The sequence below is a fragment of the Panicum virgatum genome, chromosome 5K (assembly GCF_016808335.1).
Source record: "Panicum virgatum strain AP13 chromosome 5K, P.virgatum_v5, whole genome shotgun sequence".
Lineage (NCBI taxonomy): Eukaryota > Viridiplantae > Streptophyta > Magnoliopsida > Poales > Poaceae > Panicum > Panicum virgatum.
Window position 1 is genome coordinate 34810750 of NC_053140.1, and position 22209 is coordinate 34832958.

The window sequence follows — 22209 nt, forward strand, 5'->3', positions numbered from 1 at the left end:
AAAGGCGCGCGACCGGTCAGATCTATACGCGACCGCGCGACCCCGGACCCCTTCCTTTTCGAGGGGAGCGCTCCTTCCTTTTCGAGGGGAGCGCCATCCATCCGTCCCGCCCCGTCGGCCGCCGCCAGGCCTCGCGCTCGCCAACAGGCCTCCGTCCTCCCCCAACATCGGCCGCCGCCGGAACTCCGTGCTCCTCCTCGCGACCGCGCGCTGCCATCCTCTTCGGTCGTGGCTGCTTCTCCCCTTCATCCCGTCCAAAAAGGTACGCCCTCCCCCCCCCCCCCCCCCCCCCGCCCCTCCTGCGTCCTCCACCTTAATTTGGGGTATATTCATTTAATTTTATTCTGCTTGGCAATTTGTCTCCATCTCTCTCTGCTTGTTTTTCCTAACCTAAAATTGTTATTTTGACTTGTCTGGCCGTAAGTATTAAGTTAGTTTGTTGTTGTGTCAAACTACGATTTTTAGAGAGTTGTCAACTTGTTAGTAGCAGACATTTTCTCTTTTTGTTTTTTTGCAGCTTAAAAAAACATAAAGTCTAGACGACTCGTTGCGCCAGTGACGGAGGGCACGACCCTAACAGGCCAACGCGACGTGCCCTGGTAGACTCCAGCCTACGAGACTACAAATCATTCCTTCCGGCCTGTTTTGCGCCGACCGCCCCATGCTCCCCTCCCATTCCCCAACAGCCGCCTCCTGCGGCAGTGGGGAGAGGAGCCCGTGCGGGAGGTGATTCCCGGTTGCTGAAGAGGAGCGTCGGCAGAGGACCGGCGAGGGGCGGCGGCGGCAGTCCCCGTCGAGTAGTGGATCGGAGCGCTTGCCCCCGCACCGCTGCGGTTTTCAATGTGAGTCGCAATCCCCCTCTTCCCCCACCCTCTCACCACTCCCCTCTCCTCCCCGCCATAGTGCCGCAGCCAAGATAGAAAGGGGCTCCGCGTTGCTGCTGTCATCGCCTCCTCCACCGCACTCCCCCCCTCAGTAGAGGTAGGCAGCGAAGTTGCGGAGGATCCTGTGGTGTGCTGCAGAGGTAGAGGGGGCTCCACGTCGCCGCCGCCATCATGTCGTCCACTCGACCCCCTTGCTGTGGGGGATTTGTGCACTGCTTCGGCCATCGCGTCTGAATCATGCAGTACAGGCACCTGGCAGTGCCATGGTAGAGGCAGTGCTTCAGCGCCGTACCTACGTCGCTTTTGCCGCTGGCCGCGATGACAGGGAGTCCTGGATTTTTTTAGTATCAAGTTATGTTAGTTATTAAAAATTATGATAATATTCTCTATTAGGAATTTATAGAAACATAGCAAATCAGTTGTTTTCGGATTCCATTTTGTATGTTCCCTATGTCTAGTGCCCCTAAAGAAATTGCTAGTGATAAGCATCCATGAGTTTTCAAGTTCCCGTGTCCACCACTATGTAGATGAAATATTTTTCAAACTGTATTTCACAGTTCCACTACTTTTTAATTCTTTTCCTTGGCATTGATAGTTACCACACTAACGCCTCCATTTTAGTGTCAAGTTGTGTGAAATTTTGCATGTAAATAGCGTCGTTTTAGTGTCAAGTCAGACATTCCTGTATCGTCAAGTTACAGACTCATTATATAGTGTCACATTAGGGTCGAGGTAACTATCAAAGCATAATTTAAAGGGTCAATATGCATTTTATATACTCTAACTTATTTTTGCGTGCCTGTTTTCTAGCAAGGCTAAGAAACATAAACTTGAAACTGTGGGACATCCTTCTCCTCCGAGAAGGAATACAAGAGCAGCTTCTAAATCAGATTTGGGAGTTTGTGGTGCTGGTGGGCCCTCACAGACACAACATGTTAGTGATGCTGCCCCCTCGTCGAAGAGGGTCACTAGAGCAAACTGTAGAAATATCAAGGGAATGCCAGATCAAGATGTGGAAAACAAGAGGCGCAAGAAAAGCATCATCATGGGCGATGAAGTAAAACAGAAATTAAAAGAGAAAAAGATGGATGAACGCCACAAAATTAAGAAGCAACCAGATAAGGTTCAACACATCTGTTTTTTCCTTGCATTTTTTTCACGCACCTCCCATTTTAGAATACTTTGTTTTTGCACATGTTTTTATTTTTTCATGCGCCACATACTGAATTTTTTTCTACACTTTTTTTTATATTCCAGAACTTGAGGAAAAAGGGATCAGCAAGGAGGCTCATATTAACAGCACACTAGAAGATCCTCAGAAAAAGACTATCGAATGTGTCGGTTTTGGGGGCTGCTTCTAGTTCAATGTTGGTTAGTTCTAGAGAAGTTATCTTCCTGGCCCATCAAAAGATTTGTTGATCTTTGCTGAATCTGCGATCGCATGGAATACCCGCACACACAAACTTGGGTTTGAAGTAGGGCACAAGAATGAGCCGATGACCACATAAGATGTCACTCCTCTTCTTTCCCTCACCCAATAGCCAATTTTCAGCTTCAGTGAATATTGGTGCTTTTTGGTCATTTTCATGGTTGAAAACTTTATAAAATTCTTCATATGTATCAGCGAAGCTGTTCTTTGCATAATCGATGTGCTCTCCAACCATTGGGAGCCCCAAGATCTTGTGGACAGTATGGTCATCAACCTTTATTCTGACCCTGTATGGTATGACCAATTCGGATCTTGTGACATCAAATTTTTTGATGAGCCAGGAAGATAGCTTCTCTGGAACTAACCAACATTGAACTAGAAGCAGCCCCCAAAACCGACACATTCGATAGCCTTTTTCTGAGGATCTTCTAGTGTGCTGTTAATATGAGCCTCCTCGCTGACCCCTTTGTTTCCTAAGTCATAGAATATGAAGAAAAAAAGTATAGAAAAAAATTCAGTATGTGGTGCAAGAAAAAATAAAAACATGAGCAAAAACAAAGTATTCTAAAATGGGAGGTGTGTGAATAAAAAAATGCAAGGAAAAAACAGGTGTGTTGAACCTTATCAGGTTGCTTCTTAATTATGTGGCGTTCATCCATCGCCCTCTTTCTCTTTTAATTTCTGTTTTACTTGATTGCTCATGATGATGCTTTTCTTGCGCCTCTTGTTTTCCACATCTTGATCTGGCATTCCCTTCATATTTCTGCAGCTTGCTCTAGTGACCCTCTTCGACGAGGGGGCAGCATCACTAGCATGTTCTAGTTGTGTCTGTGAGGGCCCACCAGCACCACAAACTCCCAAATCTAATTTGGAAGCTGCTCTTGTATTCCTTCTCGGTGTAGAAGGATGTCCCACAGTTTCAAGTTTATGTTTCTTAGCCTTACTAGAAAACAGGCACGCAAAAATAAATTAGAGTATATAAAATGCATGTTGACCCTTTAAATTGTGCTTTGATAGTTACCTCGACTCTAACGTGACACTATATAATGAGTCTGTAACTTGACGATACAGGAATGTCTGACTTGACATTAAAATGATGCTATTTGCATGCAAAATTTCCTTACATGTATTAGAGATCCGTGCAACAGCACATACCGGCTAAAATAAGAAAAGGAGCAAACCAACCAACCATACATACCTCATCCCCTAAGCCGACCATACATACATACCTGATTGCCGTAAAATGTTGAACTAGCATATCCCATATGCTCAGAGTGTGATTATTGCTAAATTCTTTGTAAAAAAATGCTAAAAATGCTGACATAAAGTTTGTAGAATGTTGAATTAAGTATAAGAAAATATTAAGAGTTTGATTGGTTTGCTTTCAAAATATTGGCATGCTAAAATATGGGCAAGTCTATAAATTTTGGCACTCATTTAGTTGAAGGCTAAAAAGCAGCCAATCTAGCCGATTGCTATTCTAAAGTTGCCAAAATTTTAATAAAAAAATTGGCATGCTCATATTTTTGGCATCCAACCAAGCCGACCCTAAATGACATCCACTATAGCATATTGTTGGGTTGCAATAGTTATGCTAGATGTGTAATGTTTAACTAGTTTGTGAATATGTCACACCCGGTTTTAAGGACAAAACCTAATGCATAACTATATGTATGCTAAGATCAAGTTTCATACATATAGTGACATTATAAGCGAATAATCAGTAACAGTACCACGAAAAAGAGAATTAAAACAAATAAAAGACTATCAGAGTTATACAGCTTATCCTGAAAAACGAAGGCTCCAAACTTCACATGCGATCGACTGGGGATTGCGTACGCCTAGAACTCAGCAACATCTTCAATAGACTTCACCACAACTTTCTCCTCTGAGCAGTAGTAAGTAAGGGTGAGTACACTTATGGTTGGTACTCAGCAAGGCCACAAGAAATAACCGGAAAATGATTTAACTCCATCTTTAAGTTGAATTAATCATGTGAGGGTCTAAACCGCTCATGACCGTGAGCACATCTGATATATCAGTTTTACACTCTGTAGAGGTTGTACACTTTCACCACAATTCGCGTAAACGTTTCGGAGAATTTTGAACCCAACCATGCAAGTGCGGGCCAAGCACCATATCCACTTCCTTAAGTATGACTGCATAGGGACGCTACGAGGTTTTTTCAAAGAATCACTATATGTACGCACTGGTCCCTTATTTTCTGCGGTATCTCAGAAGACGAAGCTTCCTTCACACGCTCCTCAAATCTCGATAACCCAAAATCCACCAATCAAATGCCCCAGGCACGACATATAGATCATCTAATTACTTAGCCAAGACCAGAGCCATATGATATTGTGGTTGCACTGTTTTCTTGGGTGGTTCTCCATATTCCAATTAAATCAAGTATTCTCATAAACAAGCATAGATAGAAGTATGGTTAGGGTCACCTATCTTGCTCTAACAAAAAGTTACTCTTACTGCTCTTCAGCTTTTGCTCCCTTGTAAATCTTGATTCTTCAATCTTCGAACAACGATTATTCTACTCGAAGCAATCAACGAGCAACCATACAAAACAAACAAAAACATACATCTAAGAACAATACACCAGAATAAAAGAAAGAGTTTAAAAGAACACGCTAGGATAGGGCTCGCTTCAAGGGTTACGAGAACACAAGAAACGCGGAAAACGAAGTTAGGATTGAAAAGAAACGGCTATCAAAAAATTTATATGATTATTGAACAAAAGAACTATGAGCTTCATTTATTTTAATTAGAAACACATGTAAAAGATATTTAAAAGAAATATCTTGGATTATAATTAACTCACGTTATACTTTTATTTGCAATGGCGAAGTAGAACTTAGTCCAAATTTTATATGTGATTGTCTATGTATAAATTATACTAATGAAACAATTAATTTGAAAGAAACATGTGAAAACATTTAACGCACAACTTTATATGATTCTTGTTGAACTAACAAATTAAATTATAAACATCTTTGAGTTTATATTAATCAAATTAACATTATTTGTGAAAACAGGAGTAAAGACTTAATTGGATTTTAATTGAAACACTAGATAAGAGATCATTAATCAAATTAAATCTAGATTTAATTTGAAAATAGGAACTACGATACAACAACATTGCAACACGATAGCTTATGCTAAAATAAAGCTAACCCAACAAGAACGGATCAAAACGAATCTAAAACGTGGAAACTATGAGCTAAACAAGGAAGCAAGGACCTAAATGCGAGAGAACAACATATTCCAGGGTCCAGATTGTAAAAACTCAGGTTTGTCCATTGATGGCAGACAGAAGGTCATTGGAGGCCAAATTACCGGCAATTTAGGGCACGAGAGAGAGCGAGGAGCGGGGGAATAGAAAGGGGACGACGATGGGGTTCTGTTTTATACCTTACTTGCACCGGGGACGCACCGTGGCGGCGGGAATCAAAGCCGGAAGGGGCGGTGGCAGCTATGTTCATCATCCCAGCGAGACCATGGGTGCACCGCTCTGGTCTGGGAGATGCAGGGTTGTGTGTGCTATGTAGGAGAGGGGCACCGGGAAGCAGGAGCGCAGCAACTGCAAGGGCGCGCAGGGAGGACGGGCACGAGGCCGGAGGAGGCGACGGCACTCTCTTCCACTTCCGTTCCTGGGTAGCGGCGGCGCACTACACGGAGGCGGAGGCACTGGCCTAGGCGTCGCAAGGAGGGGACAGGAGAATGGCCTAGGGCCGGCGACAGGGTTGGGCAACGCTTATATAGGGCGGAGTGGAGGCGCCTTGGCGTGCTCGCCAAGGAAAGGCGCGGCGCCCTGGGCGTGCGCCAGCTGGACTCGGGCTGAGTCCCGGTTGGGCACGAGGTAGGGGTAACGCCCGACAGGCGGGGTCCACGCGGCAGTGAGAGTGAGAGGGGAATAGGGGGTGTCGGGTTGGGCCGGAAAAAGATAACAGTCCGGTTGGGCTGTGCTCGCGGGAAGGAAAAGAAAAAGAGAAAGAAAAGCAAGAGGAAAGTTGGGCTGGGCCAAAAGGAAGAGGGTAAAGGGGATGGGTTTTGCATTTTTGAAATACATTCAAACCTATTCAATCCAAATTAAAATTCAGAGAATTCAAATTCAAATTGTAAAACAAACAATAAAACAATGCATTGTAGCATGAATGCAACACAAACAAAACAACCTCATTTAATTTAGAAAAACAACCAATCTATTTTCTTTTATACTAATTTCCCTGTGAAGAAAAATAAATATTGGATTTTTTTTTATTATGAAAAAATTGTTGTTTTATTTTTAATTTATCACATCTTGAAATCCAAAAATTTCAGGGTGTGACAGAATACCACATAGGAGCCCACACGGCGAAACTTTCTCTAAGAGTGTGTTTAGTTTTTTTTGTGTAAAGTTTTTGAAGTATATGGACACACATTTGAAGTATTAAACATAGACTAATAACAAAAAAAAATTACAGATTCCACCTCTAAATTGCGAGATGAATTCATTAAGCCTAATTAATTTGTCATTAGTAAATATTTATTGTAGCATATTGTCAAATCACGGAGCAATTAGGCTCAAAAGATTTATCTCGCAATTTACACATGAACTTTGCAATTGATTTTTTAATCCAAATTTAATAATTTATGCATGTGTCCAAACATTTGATGTGATGCTTTAATAAAAAAATTCAAATCTAAACAAGGCCTAAGTTTCTACTGCTTTTGGAAGTTCAAAGATCAAAAGTTAGGTTTGCAGCCATGAAGAGTTACAGTAGAACCAAAAACTTATCTAATCGGGAGCACCCCAAGCTTGTCTCTGGCTAGACAGACAGGCGCAGAAGTATACTCCTCTATTTTTATTTCGTTTTGATTTACATGTTTTATTAGATTTGTTCTAAGTCAAACTTAATTATATTTGACCAAATCTATAGAAAAATATAGCAACAACTATACTATCTAACATATGCACTATCAACACATACTTCATGGTGGATTCAATGAAACAAATTTGATATTATAAATGTTATTATTTCTTTTTACAAATTTGGCCAAAGTTAGATAAATTTGACTTAGTACAAAACTAATACGACATGTAAATAAAAATAGAGGGAGTAGAAACAATCGGACTAAAACCAAGTGGGATCGGAAAATGGTAACCGACAGCCTCGGTGATTGGGTTCCTCTAAAAAATCATCGTTGGAGGAGTACTCCAACTCCAAAAAAATAATTTCAGAGTAGTAACTCCATGTTTTTGCAGCTCCACTCTACAAACTCCAGAAAAGCATAAATTTGATGACCATGTTTGGCTAATAGTATAACTCCAACTCTAGGAATTAGATTTTCTATTGTGAATAGTCTGTTGTACCCTCATGAGTGGGGCTGCATGTCAGCTTCTCTGCTCCCCTCCCCTCATCTTCCTCCTCTGCTCGTGAGCACAGGCTGCTTGCGCAAGAGCCACGGCCGGTGCCAGGGACACGACTTGGCCAGTTCCACGCCCGCGGCATCCTGGTTGGCCACGCTCGCGCCCGACAAACTCGCCGGCCACGACGGCGCTAGGGTCGGCCGGGAGCAGCGGGATGAAAGGGGTCCGGCCCTTTGAGGAAGGAGCAAAACATGTGTATCCATGGATAAAAGGGGTCTAGCGGAATGAGAAGAAGAGAATTTGAAGGGAATACAATGGATTACTCCACAATACATAGATGGAAAGGGAGATCCTCTTCAATAGGCTCTATTCTGCATGAGACGAGAAGCCGCCGGTGACGTCTCTCGGAGAGATCTGGCGCTAGGGTTTCACGGGACAGGATGGTGGCGACCTCTCGAGGAAGAAGAGGGGGCGGGGCGACGGGGAACACGCGCCTATAAGGTATGTTGCGTAATGGGTGGTAATTTTACTCCAAACTTCATGAGAATGTTTATACCTAGTGATTTTGGAGTACTCCTTAAGAAGCTCCAAAAAAAATGAAGTTAGCCCCTAATTCTAGGTTTTTATCGTAGTTGGAGTTGCTGGAGCTCAATGCGTTTGGCATAATATGTTGGTGGATTTTCTGGAGCAGAGCTCTCAAACACCCCTGATCGATTTACCTGTGGGCTCCCTTCCGATTATTTGCTCCGGTTGACGCCGCACCGATTTCCGATTACCGACGAGCGCTAATCATACTGAGCTGGTGGCCGGTCCGATCCGGTCGGCATTTTTTTTTTTTGAGAGGTGATTCCGTCGGCACAAGCCCGCCGGACTGCCACGACGTTCGCGACCAGTCGTCATTGGCTTTAACGCTTTCCTACTTTTGGCCCAACACCGGCCACGCAGTCCGGCCCACCGAATCCAGCGCGAACTCCTTTATCCAGAGCCCGGAAATGGCGATGAGCCCGTGACGGTGCGCCACGCGCACCCCCCCGTCCGACGTCACCGCGCTGCCAGTCTGTCACGTGCCGGGGGCCACCACAACCCGCGCCCGCACGCCGTCGGATCCCCCACCACGCCCGCCCCCCTCCGTCCCCAGCTTCCCCCCGCAGCGCGGCAGCAGCGGCCATGGATCTGCTCCCGCCGCCGACGGAGGCGCCGGCCGCCGGCGGCCCCGGCGCGGGGGGCTCCGGCCGGGGGCTGCGGCGCGGGGTTGGGTTCCGGTCGCTGAAGCTGGTCAGCGTCGCCATGGACGAGCCACTGCCCGTCGACCCCGTCGGCGCAACCTTCGGCCGCCTCGCCAACGGCCTCACCTACTACGTCCGCTCCAACCCCAAGCCGCGCATGCGCGCCGCGCTCTCGCTCGCCGTCAAGGTCGGGTCAGTGCTCCTCCGCTCCTCACCTCCGTGGCTCCGTCACCCCCCCCCCCCCCCCCCTGCTCGTTGCTTCACTCGTCCCCTTCGCGCGTTTGCTGACGGCGATGGTGTGCGCGGCGGCTGGCTCGTAGGTCCGTGGTGGAGGAGGAGGACGAGCGCGGGGTGGCGCACATCGTCGAGCACCTCGCCTTCAGCGCCACTTCCAGGTACACCAACCACGACATCGTCAAGTTCCTCGAGAGCATCGGGGCCGAGTTCGGTGCCTGCCAGAACGCGCTCACCTCATCCGACGAGACCATCTATGAGCTGCTTGTGCCCGTCGACAAGCCAGGCCTGCTGTCTCAGGCCATCTCTGTCCTCGCAGAGTTCAGCTCCGAGGTCAGTTTTGGGCTCTCGTTGGTTTGCCAATGCAATGCCGGCTGGTTATTGAGAGTTTCATGACTGACTGATGCATGGAAATGAATGGTGTTTACTAGGTCCGGGTGTCGGCAGAGGATTTGGAGAAAGAGAGGGGTGCTGTGCTGGAGGAGTACAGGGGCGGACGCAATGCCACGGGCCGGATGCAGGACTCCCACTGGGCACTGTTGTTTGAAGGTTCCAAGGTACTAGTCTCTGTCTTCAGTTCTTCACATAAACGGAAAGTTCTGTGAGCTGGGACAACATCACTTGTTCCATTGCATCCTTCCTGTGCACGATAGGATAAATCTAATTACTGGAGATTTTCATTTTGCTGTCGTGGGTTTGGTCCCATAGATTTAAATTTGGATTACCTTTTTCTGCCTTTTGTGTTGCTGTGTTTGGAGCTGCAAGTTCCTGAATGGTCTTTTTTGTTAATTTCCTCTGTACCAGTATGCAGAACGCCTGCCAATTGGTACTGAGAAGGTGATTCGAACTGTTCCACATGAAACTGTGAAGCGATTTTACCAGAAGTGGTACCATCTAAGCAATATGGCTGTATTTGCTGTGGGAGATTTCCCAGATACGCAGGTTTGGGTTTTGTGTATCTTCTCTCACTCAATATAACAACAAGTATGTATCTATGATGATGTTTACCCTCCTTTATATTTCATGACTTAATTGCAGGCTGTTGTTGAGTTGATAAAGGAGCATTTTGGGCAGAAAGCTCCAGGCCCCCTCCCTCCACCAGTTATACCAGAATTTCCAGTTCCATCGCATGAGGAACCTCGCTTTTCATGCTTTGTGGAATCCGAAGCTGCAGGGGTTGGTATCTTATAGCCTTTTAAACAGATTTAGTATGTTTTAAGAGAAACTTTCAACAACAATAACTGTTTTATTTTCCTTGTAACAAAACAGTCGGCTGTTGTTATTAGCTGCAAGATGCCTGCTGGTGAAATTAAAACAGTAAAGGAATACAAGGATTCACTGGCAGAGTCCATGTTTCATTGTGCACTAAACCAGAGGCTCTTCAAAATATCTCGTACAAAGGATCCTCCATACTTCTCTTGCTCCTCAGCTGCAGATGCTCTCGTCCGTCCAGTGAAGGCTTATATTATGACATCCAGTTGTCGTGAAAGGGGAACAGTTGAAGCTCTTGAATCCATGCTTCTTGAGGTACTTTTTGAACCCTGATCCCTTGAAAGAATAAGATACATCGTGTTCTACTATAGTGCATTTATTCAAGTTTATGGGCATTCACATTCAGTGTAAATGCCCCAAAAGTTGAAGATTGTAAGAAAATTGGTTCTCAAAAGTTTAGAAGTTTGCTTAAGGACTTATAGCGAATGGTATGTTTGATAACCATGCAGAATCTTAACATCAAATATTAATCATTTTTGTGAGATACAGGAAATGCAAATATCAAGTGAAAACAGGTCATGTCCCTTATGGGCAGTGTTCGTTCACTGTAAAGCCTTCCTATGTTGTAGTATAACAATAATAACAAATAATCTAGTGTGTGCCTTGCCATCAACTGATTGTGCAACTATTCCAGTCTTGGTTTGCAGCCATGTAGTGTGGCAGGTGTTTGATAATAATTGTTAAATGTTGATATCTGAATTTACGGTTGTCACATGACTACCACTTTCTCAAATTTCGAGGTGGCATTTTGTTTCGAGAATATCGTTCTGACTAGATGTTTCTTTAGGTTGCTAGGATACGTCTCCATGGATTTTCTGACCGTGAGATATCCATTGTACGCGCCTTAATGATGTCAGAGATGGAATCTGCATATTTGGAGCGTGATCAAATGCAATCGACCAGCTTACGGGATGAGTTTTTGCAGGTTCTTGAAATCTTGTAGCTATTTGGCACCATTAAAATTTATTTCATTGGCATGCCAGTTACTCTTCAGATCTTACTTCGTAGTACATATTGCAAATCATAATATGTGCCAGCTCCTGAATTCTATTTTCATGACTTCAGTAATATTGGGCTAGTACTAGGTCCACATGTTTCTATTTATTTAAATGACATTTCATGATCTCCATCTACAGCTTCTAAGCACATTAATATCATTTGTATTATTTCTTGCAGCATTTTCTTCGTGAGGAGCCCGTTGTTGGGATTGAGTACGAAGCACAGTTACAGAAGACTCTTCTTCCCCGTAAGTACACCTCTGTGTTACTTTGTGTAAGAGCTTAGGCGTTACATTTCTCATGTCTTTTACCTGCTCCCTCATAACTCTTTATAACTATTTAATTGCTTACTACATACCATCAGCTGTGTCAGCAATCATCTCATTATATGTTTAATTTCGACCAGATATTTCTTCTGCGGAAGTGGCAAAATTCGCAGAAAATTTTTCAACAGCCAGCAGTTGTGTTATCAAGATAGTTGAACCTCGAGCTCATGCTTCTTTGGAGGATCTGAAAGCAGTTGTATTGAAAGTTAACAGTTTGGAAGAAGAAAAATCTATTCCTCCATGGGATGAGGAGCAAATTCCAGAAGAAATAGTTGCTGAAGCTCCAGAGCCAGGGTATTCTTAGTTTTTTCATGTCCACCATTTTCTTCATTATATACAGATACCATCTTCTCTTCTTAAACCTTAACTAATGGTGTTGAAATCGTACTTTCATTTTAGTATGTGACTGATGGCTACTATTGTACTTACCAAATTCATTGCAGGAGTATAATTGGTAAGGTGGAGCACCCAGGGATAGGTGCCACTGAGATGATACTTTCAAATGGCATGCGGATTTGTTACAAGTATACTGATTTTCTTGATGATCAGGTTTGTAGTATCCATCAATTTGTATCACCTTGCAGTCTTGTAGTTCCGGACACTCTCATCTTTATTATATGGACTACTTAGTCACTGATATGAAAATATGGAATACATTTTCTCCAACATCTACCACGAATGTTAACTGCATGCCACACTATAACTATTTTGGTTTTACTAAATACCTACTATAATTTGCCACGTGCAAGGAATAGGTCTGATGGAGATTAATTCGATGTATATTCTGGGATTCTTTGGAATACAACTATTTGATGGCCTTGTGATGTTTCTAAAGTTTAAATGTTAATATTTTGCCAACACAAGTTCATTTACAAGCGTTCAGGGAATCAGGGTTGTTTTTCTCTGTCACACTGAAGTAGACTCCCTTGGTAATGCGAATATATAGTTTCCCATGATTTCTTATGATGATGGAAGGGAAGTAATTTTATCAGCCCTTAGGATGCCTTTCATGTTTTTTTTTCTACTTCTGGCTATCGTAAGCACATGAATCTACTGTATTTGCACTTTGTTTTTTCTCAAATGACGCAGGAGGTGTATTTGCACATTTAATAATTGCATTGTAAGAACTAAATTTATGCATATTGACAAAGCAACTCTACTGCACCATACACAATTTCCTTATTCCTTGAAGCTCTAGAGGCACTTTTTTCATCACGTGCTAGTGAAAGAAAATATCAAGTGATATGTACATGAAATAAAAAAACATTTGCAATATTCAATATAGGCCATGTTTGGATCCGGTCATCCGGAGGGCTAAAAAATAGCCCTCCGGAATCTCGATATTTAGGATTATTAAACATAGATTACTGATAAAACCCATTCCATAACCCCTAGGCTATTTTGCGAGACGAATCTAATGAGACTAATTAATCCACGATTTGCTACAGTAATCATCCACTAATCATGGATTTATATACCTCGGTAGATTCGTCCTGCGAAATAGCCCAAGCATTCTGCAAGTAGTTTTGTATATAGACTTTATTAAATACTCCTAAATAGTAAGATTCTTTAGGGCTATTTTTTTGCTCCTTGGATCCAAACGAGCCCATAGACTGAAACGAAATAGTTTTATAAATAATTATATAATAACCATGCGAACCTAATGCAATAGAGAAAAAATAATTCATACATTTGTTGTAGGACCCAACAATTTAACCTTTCCTTTTCAATTTTCTTGACCTAGTTCTGTGTTCTCTAGTTAAAGGAACTGCATCTGCTACTGTCAATTTAACTGTTTTGGCCTGTATTTTCGGGTCTACTTGTGAAAGAGCATCTTTGATTCAGGAAATTAATATGCGTGTTGTATTACATGCAACTTTTAACTATTTTGACCCTTATTTTCGGATTTATTTGTGAAAGAGCGTCTCTGATTCAGGAAATTAATGGCTGTATTGTATTGTACGTAACTTTGAAATCATCCTTGAAGATTTCATATTAATGTGTGTATTGTATTGTACGTAACTTTTAAATCATCCTTGAAGATTTCATATGTCCTCCCAACTCATTTCATACTCAAGTACCAGTATAATTTTTCCATGGTGCGTTATCATTTTCTTTAGAGAGGTGCATTTATCATTTTGCTTCTGTTGTGTTGTTTAGCAATATGTTTCAAGCATTTATATGCTGATCCATTTTCAGGTTGTTTTTACTGGCTTTGCCTATGGTGGTCTGTCAGAATTATCTGAAGCTGAGTATACTTCATGCTCAATGGGTTCGACCATAGCAGGAGAAATTGGCACTTTTGGCTACAGGCCTTCTGTCTTGATGGACATGCTTGCTGGCAAGAGAGCTGAAGTTGGTACAAAAGTGGGGGCCTACATGAGAACATTTTCAGGAGATTGCTCACCTTCAGACCTTGAAACAGCTTTGCAGGTTTGCTTCTGTTTCAAGCATTCTTAGATACATTTAGTCATACACAATTCAACAATAAAGAAACAGTTCACCTATAGCAACAACATCACTTGTTTTTCAATATGTGGACATATGCTTTACTTTTATTGGGCACAGCTCGTATATCAAATATTTACAACAAATGTGGAGCCAAGGGAGGAAGAAGTAAAAATAGTGATGCAAATGGCAGAGGAAGCAATCTATGCTCAAGAGCGGGATCCGTACACTGCATTTGCGAATCGTGTTCGGGAAATAAATTACGGGAACTCATACTTTTTTAAGGTACCTAACTGGGTGAACATCAATCAGCTTCAATGCTTCATATCCTGGAAATTCACTTGAGTTATATAATGCAGCCAATTAGAATAAGTGACTTGAAGAAGGTGGATCCAATCAGAGCATGTGAATATTTCAACAATTGTTTCAAGGATCCATCAGCTTTTACAGTTGTAATAGTTGGAAAAATAGACCCAGCTATATCGCTTCCACTGATTTTGCAGTATTTGGTATGCACTGCTCTTTTTTTCCCTTATTTTTCTGAAACAATCAAGCAACAGTTAATTCATTAACTTTAACTTTTTGTAGGGTGGGATACCTAGGGTAGAGGATGCTGCTCAACCACTTAGTCGAGATGATCTAAGAGGATTGCCATTCAAGTTTCCAGAAAGTATCGTTAGGTACGCCAGTGTTCTGTTTTGCATTGATATGCTTTGGGTGATTTATCTGTATTTGTTTGTGCCAGACATCCACATGCAGAGCTAAGCAAGCAACCTCCTTTTTTCCTGCACTATCCATTTGATTACTAATAATCTTAATCTGAGTGTGCACCTTATTTTCAGAGAAGTTGTCCGCAGCCCTATGGTTGAAGCACAGTGCTTCGTGCAATTAGCATTTCCTGTTGTTCTAAAAAACACAATGATGGTGAGTAGCAACTAAAACAGTGCCGTTGTTGCTGATAAAGTGTTGTATCTCCATCGTAACATTTGTTCTTCTGTATGTGTAGACAGAAGATATCCACTATGTTGGGTTTCTTAGCAAACTTCTGGAAACAAAAATCATGCAAGTACTTCGCTTCAAATATGGACAGGTTTGTAATCTCTTTTATTTGTAAATCCAGATTGGGCATTCCTTATACTTGGAATCCAGAATCTGGGTTTCCTGAAACATATCCTTATGTCTGCAGATCTACTCGGTTAATGTAGCTGTCTTTTTGGGTGGCAACAAGCCTTCAAGAACTGGAGATGTTCGTGGAGATATAAGTGTGAATTTCTCATGTGATCCAGATATATCATCCAAACTGGTCTGCACACCAAAATCACCTTTCTGAATAGCATATATCCATTTTTCTTTATAAGCAGCTTGATTTTGTTTTCAGGTTGATTTTGTTCTGGAGGAGATATCATACCTACAGGCTGAAGGTCCTTCTGAAGAAGATGTATTGACTATCCTCGAAATTGAACAAAGAGCTCATGAAAATGGATTACAGGTTTGGTGGAATCTGTAATGCTCAAATTAATGCTGATGTACATAGGTAGTCATTACTTCATATTTTTATAAATCGCAGGAGAATTACTTCTGGTTGGATCGAATTCTGCGGAGCTATCAATCAAGGCTTTTTTCTGGAGATATCGGATTCACCTTTGCGGTAATACTGATTTTCTTTTTTTTTTTAATGGTTCAGTGCCCTGGCATCTGTTTATTCAGTTTTTTGCTGACTCTCAGTGTTAGGCAGCAAAATGCCGATCAGGCGATCAGCAGATCTATATGTAGCTTACTGGCTGCATTACGAGCAACTCTGTTGACTTGTTTTGGCAGTCTAATTATTTGCTTTACTGATTTTGAATGTTGCTCTTTTTTTTTTGCAGCTCCAAGAGGAGGGACGTATGAAGGTTCGAGAGGCTTTGACACCGCAGACGATGCAATCGGCCTTGCGAAGAGTTCTACCTTTCCCTTGCCGAAACCAATACACCGTGGTTATCCTTATGCCAAAGTCATCCTGTTGGGCATCAGTGAAGTCAATGCTTAGCTGGAGCTCTAGTGGGGTTAGCAGAGATGCTAAGGTTCGAATCGGCCTTCTGATTTATTTCCAACATCTTGCCTTCCTTTTGCCTGTGGTGAAGAAATCATCATCCTGAGCCTGAAACCAACTTCCTTGCAGATTCTTGCTGGCATTGCTGGCGCACTGGTGTTGACAGTTAGTTTGTGGAGATACTCTCGCAGCACACTAAAATCGTAGTGCCGGATACAACTGACCGTTTTTTTAGAATGAAGTCAGATCCAAATATGGATCGACAATCAGGTTAGGAAAAGATATGCGAGCCTGTCGACCCGATCTTTGTTTCTACCTGAGTCCTGAGCACGTATCGGGTGTGTGGAGATTTGGTAACAGAAGAGCTAGTATACTACGACAGATTGTCAGCTAACAGATTCGTTGCCGCATGTGTGCGTGTTGCAAGCATGTAACCACATTCATGTGTACTCTGTAATAGCCCTTGGTGCATAATAGTGGCTCTCCAATTTGATTTCTATATACAGGACTGAAGTAGCAGGAAGCAATGCTAGAGCTGTGAAACCCAACGGTCTAGATTGCATACTGGTCTCATTTTTTTGTGGACAGCTTGGTACCTGTATGTGCTTTTGAGTTTTGACGGCTCAGAATGAGCAAAATAGAATGAACTGGAAATATGCTCTTTCTTTTAAGCCCTGCTTCGTTTCCGCAGCTGTGATATTGGCATGGCGGACACGTGTCTTCGTTCCCCTTAATCCATGTCCATCATTTGAGCCGAGACGCATTCACCCGACGGATGAACGCAACTAGTGACACGTGTGTGTGCATCAGGAGCCCTAGCGTACAAGTTTCGGATAAAGGAGCAGGAGTGGATTGACGAAACAAAGCGGGCGTGCCTGCGCTGCGCCACGATCTGCACCGACCAAGCGTCCAAGCCGGTGATCTGGCGTTCCCTGGCCCCACGGCACGCCGGAGAGTACGGAAAGGGGGCGAGAGGTTGAAGAAGAATCCCTCTAGACTCCTCTCCAGTCTCCGGACCCCACGACGCCAAAAAGGCTGCCAAGGCAGGCAAGCGATTCCAATCCCTCGCTATATACCCGCCCACCAGCACCAGGCGAAAGTCGGAAGGAGTCCAGACTCCGGCAGAAGGAAGGCGACAAGGCGAGAGCAAATCGAAGCAGGACACGGCTGCTGGCCGCCGCACTAGAAGAGGAGCGGCGCGAGCGTGCGAGAGCGAGCGAGGGGAGGCATGGCGTGCCTGCACGATCACAGCTGCGAGGATCACAACTGCGCCGCCGACTGGTCGCTCTACAACCACGTCGACATCCCCAAGGTCCCCTAATCCCCCTTTCCCCTTCCGCACGGCCGCCTCTCGCTCATCAGCTGCCAGATTGGTTCGCTGCCCCCCGCCTCCTTGCGCCTTTGCTTTCGACGAGCTCGTAATCTTCCATTGCTACGGCGCGGCGTTTCGGATTGCGCAGCGGCCGGGACGGTGGACTCTGAATCAGGATTTAGGGCGGGCGCCGCGGCGGCTAAACCCTTTGTCGTGCGCGCAGGTGGTGGCCCTGAACGAATCCGTGCCCGGGAGCGTCAAGGCGGTCTTCAAGCCCTGGGAGCAGCGCCTCGACACCTCGGGGGTATGTACCGATGCCGTTCCCTGCCCCCTTGTTGCATTGATTTTAAACGAGCGTAGGGTTCGCCGGTTCAGTTAAGATATGCAGAATGTGGAGGCACGAATTTGTTATCTAGTTCAGCGACCACTAAGAACAGCTGCCCTTTGTCTTATGATCGTAGCTGAATGTAACTTATTGGATTTTGCTTGGTAGCCTGTCGGCTACTGCTGTTAGGGGTACACCTGTCATGGTCTTTTATATGCAGCTTGTATTCTTGTTGTGATCTAAAATATCCAGAAAGAATTGTGAATTCTTGTCACATGTGAAATATTGCTTGGATTTAAGGGATTCTATAGATTAGCTGTCACGACCACAAGTTTTTTTGGTTCCTCTTCGCTTTTGATATTACATTTCAAGGAATTTAGTTGTTAGCTTTCCTTGAAATAATTGCTTTCCTAACATCTTGAAATACTTTTAATTTTGACTAAATTTATACAAAAAATTACAAACATTTGTGTCTTCGAATTGATGTAGTATAGAAATATATTACATGATTAATCTAAAGATACTTATGTTGTAATATATATATTAGTACTATTATGTATAAATTCGGTCAAAGTTGAAATTGTTTGACTTCTCGGGAAATGAGATTTACATTCTTTTTGGGACCGACGGAGTACTTGCTTTTAGTTCGCACATCTTTCAACTTATAAATAGACATGGTTCGGTAACTGTTTATGATGCTACTAGTATACAAGGGTTAACATATTCTTTTTTATATAAAAAATTGAAATGTAAAGCTCTAACATGAGACACAATAGGAGACGGTTCGTCTGTCTGAAATGTGTTAAGTGGCAAAATAGCAGGCCATCAAGGTGGCTATTTAATTGAAAATTTTTAAACATATGTTCTTCATTGAATGGGTATATAGGCTCACCATTCTTCCGATCGAGATCTTATATTAATGACACTGGTTGTAGTGAGGTTGATTTACTCATGCAAGCTACGTGGCAGCATGACAGAAATGTTGATGATATGATCTACCTTTCTTATTTATAACTAGTGATTTTCAGCACAGATCCCATTTCTTAAACTCATCATATCTATAATTTGCATTCTCATTAGATCCTTGCTGAACCAGGGTTTTCTGGAGAGTAATGAGGGTGACCCTGAGCTACTTGTTTTCATCCCGTAAGTAGCTGAAATCACTTGCTTGTTAAGTGTGTGCTCCTCTCTGTTACTTGTTTTCCTTCCTTTACTTTTGTCTAGAGAAGACAAACTCAATTGGTTCTGTTAGTTGCCTCATGACTTAGCAATGTGATGAAACGTGTTGGAGCTGGTTGGTTAGGGGTGGATAGCGGATGTTGTAGCTGTAGTCGGTGGTGGCCTATTAGGGCGAGGTTTTGGGAGGCGCAGGCGACCTGTTGTCGCCGGAGATGGTGGCTGACTGCTGCACAGGAGGGATCCTGTGATGCAGGGAGGAGGAGAGGGGATCAGCGCAGAGAAGCAGGTGCAGGGGTGATGAGAACCTCTGTTCTTTCATCAAAATAATTACTTTCTATCTCAAATTTTCCTAAACCAAGCCAAACTCTTATTTCTCTAATAAAGCAAAACTCCTAAAGACAGTACACTGGTGGGCCCAGCATTGACTGCAGAAGGAAGGGTGTGGCCTCTGGAGTTGGTGTGGCCAGGTCAGCCATGGCCCTGGCGCACCCTTCTCTGGCCTAAGCCCATGACAAAGTGTTTTTATTTTAGTAATCTCCTCAAAGTTGCAGGTGCCTGAAGTTAGTGTTCATTGACTATATGTGTTGTTTATTATAATTTCCTTAAACTTACAATTGCCCTAGGTAGTGTTCAGTCTCTAGAATATGTGATTTTTCAGGAACAATAATATGTATTTGTGGATTTGTTTTTCTAACCTTCTGTGTTGTGATGGATCCCAACAGTAAACTGCTAGTGTTCGTAGATGTTGTACTTTTTTTTTCTCAAACTTCGTAGATGTTGTACTTGTTGTTATACATTCTGCTTTCTCTCCCGTTGTTATTGGCTTCATGCCTACTTCCCCAGCACTAATTTATTAACATGGTGTTTGTGATGCATATGTCAATCTGCACTTTATAGTCCTTTCATGAATTCCATCAGTTTTGTGAATAGCCTGAGAAAATAAGGATGTTTCTTAGTGTGCAGATGCTGATTCCATATGAATCTTCTTAAAGCAGTAGGCGATATATTAAATGTATATCTCATATTCTTGTAGTACTTACTTCTTCAGTCCGAATAATCGATTGAATTCATAAGCTAAATGCATTTATATTTGTTGATGTTTACATGTTAAGTGGAATATATCTTTCTTCATTTGTTTCAGAGTTAAGAATAAGAAAAAATTTCCCTCATAATTTGTTCCTAATGCTCATAAAAAACTCTTAAACCTGTGTACTCATGTATCTGTTGGTTGCAGGTTCACATCAGATGTTAAGATCAAGAGCATTTCTGTCGTTGGTGGTGCTGATGGAACGAGCCCTTCAAGAATGAGAGCGTTAGTTTTAGAGATCCAGCATTTCCTTTCTTTCTCTTTATCATTTCATGAAATTTATTAAGGGTACCTTCACGTTACAGGTTTATCAATAGAGAAGGCATTGACTTTTCTGATGCTCAAAACATGCAGCCTGTGCAGGTGTGTATTCAGTCTCTTCTTTTTTGTATCCATGCCATTAGTGGAAATTTCAGTCTCAGTGAGATACACTTTCTGCTAGGAATGGGAGTTAGCAGAGAACCTGCAAGGAGCTCTTGAGTACCAAACAAGGTATGTTCTGTAATTATTTGTTCTCCTGGTGCCCTTTGGTATTGCTAAAAGATATAAATTGTGACCGGACTTTTTAGAGCTTTGATGCCCTGAAGATATTTATGATTTGTTGAACACTCATAAAGCTTCTAATAGAAGTTCATTAGATTCATGCACTGATGCTGTGCAAATCAGTAAACATTTTGCGTGTAGGTACTGGAGTTTAATACTGGGTGTCTTTTATTTTATCTATCTACTGAATGCCTTCTAACTAATGCATTTTATTACTTATTGTAATTTCCATGTCTCATTAGATCTTTTACCTCGTCCTTCTGTATTTTTTCTCAGATATTCAAGGTTCCAAGGTGTGGCTAACCTAACTCTGCATTTTTCTGACAACTTTGGTGGCGACACAACTAAGATTTATTACATTGGCCTACGCGGCGAGGCCACTCAGGTACTGAGGTCTTGTTTCCCTACTTATTTAGTCAAAAACGAGATATTGGAGGTCACACTAATGCTTGATTGTTCCGTACTGTCTATCGCAGAACAAAAGGGACGTTGTGGCAACAATTGTGTATGAAATCATGCCCAATCCTTCTGATCACAAGTAAGTTTTGTTAATATTTGAGCTACTTCTGCTTAATGTTTCACATCAACTATACAGGTGTCGATTTGGCACGTTATATGTTGTATCACTTAAACAGTTTCATTAGAGTCCTTGTGGCCATCATCATCTCTTTGCTCCCTTTTCCCCCTTTAGCTTTACTAAATGTTGAAGGTAGTGATTTTACTAAGTTGCCTCCAAATAGGAAGAGGAGATATGTAGCCTCCAGCAGGCTGAAAACCATATGCTACTTGTATTACACCTCTGGCATGATATGTGGTTCCTTTATAACCTTGATTTGCATATTGCTTGGTGGTCAAGCTGCATTATTTGACTGTGCGGTTACACTGCGAGTTTACAAAGGGAAAATGATAAACATCTTTGATCCATCTAGCTAGAGTGCTAACACAATGGTTATTTCATGAAAATGAGTTGCTTAACTCATTGTTGGCTCGTGATAATGCTTTAACATATCTTAAAAGCAACTGAGGGCCATTACCTATGATACTGTTTCTTTCCCGTGCAGAACAAAATCTGAAACTGGAGGAGGTTTCTCGCATGTCGAGTAGGCATTGTGCCAGACTGCCAGGTGAGGCATATCTACACAGTTTTGAAGTGCACAAAACTGTTGGGCTTGCTACCAATTTACTCTCTCTTCTCAACCTTTTCTTCCTCCGCAGGTGAAGCTGGGCACAGCGTCGTCTGGAGACAAATAGAAACCTCACTTCTACTAATAAGATAATTCCAGCTACTCTTGTAGCTTGACTGTTTTTTAGTACAGAACCCTGTACCTGTGGACGCTGCTACTTTCACCTCAGTACCTGTGGACGCTATAACTTGTAGCTAATGCTGTCATCAGGGTTTGTTAACTGCTCGTGTGACTTGGCGATTTCTAATTTTCTGCAACTTCGATTCCATTTGCGGTGTGTATGGACGTACGGTAGATAATTCACCAGTATGATCATGTATTATCTTGGGCGATATTAAAACGCAAATACAAGTGCTACGTAATGCGAC

The 22209-nt window shown here is 42.7% G+C and overlaps 2 protein-coding genes and 1 long non-coding RNA gene across 3 annotated transcripts; all 3 read left to right on the forward strand.

The window, feature by feature from the left end:
* Window positions 1–21: 21 nt before the first annotated feature.
* LOC120709557 lies at window positions 22–3428 on the forward strand. The gene is made up of 4 exons (XR_005689730.1): window positions 22–262; window positions 518–842; window positions 1695–2007; window positions 2142–3428. It is a non-coding gene; the product is annotated as an uncharacterized LOC120709557 (long non-coding RNA).
* Window positions 3429–8734: 5306 nt separating this feature from the next.
* LOC120709558 (zinc protease PQQL-like) lies at window positions 8735–16781 on the forward strand. Its single transcript, XM_039995221.1, has 21 exons — window positions 8735–9093; window positions 9222–9468; window positions 9567–9692; window positions 9940–10077; window positions 10174–10311; window positions 10405–10662; window positions 11195–11332; window positions 11584–11653; window positions 11812–12025; window positions 12175–12280; window positions 13931–14164; window positions 14300–14464; window positions 14539–14688; window positions 14768–14859; window positions 15022–15103; window positions 15186–15269; window positions 15366–15482; window positions 15558–15668; window positions 15747–15827; window positions 16048–16242; window positions 16341–16781. The coding sequence occupies exons 1-21, from the start codon at window positions 8843–8845 to the stop codon at window positions 16416–16418; spliced, it is 3075 nt and encodes a 1024-aa protein (XP_039851155.1). The 5' UTR covers window positions 8735–8842; the 3' UTR covers window positions 16419–16781.
* Window positions 16782–17073: 292 nt separating this feature from the next.
* On the forward strand, window positions 17074–22163 carry LOC120709559 (PITH domain-containing protein 1-like). Its single transcript, XM_039995223.1, has 10 exons — window positions 17074–17523; window positions 17747–17827; window positions 18945–18994; window positions 20262–20339; window positions 20420–20477; window positions 20557–20606; window positions 20934–21042; window positions 21134–21195; window positions 21719–21781; window positions 21873–22163. Exons 1-9 carry the CDS (start codon window positions 17440–17442, stop codon window positions 21759–21761), a joined length of 615 nt encoding a protein of 204 aa, XP_039851157.1. The 5' UTR covers window positions 17074–17439; the 3' UTR covers window positions 21762–21781; window positions 21873–22163.
* The last annotated feature ends 46 nt before the right edge of the window (window positions 22164–22209 follow it).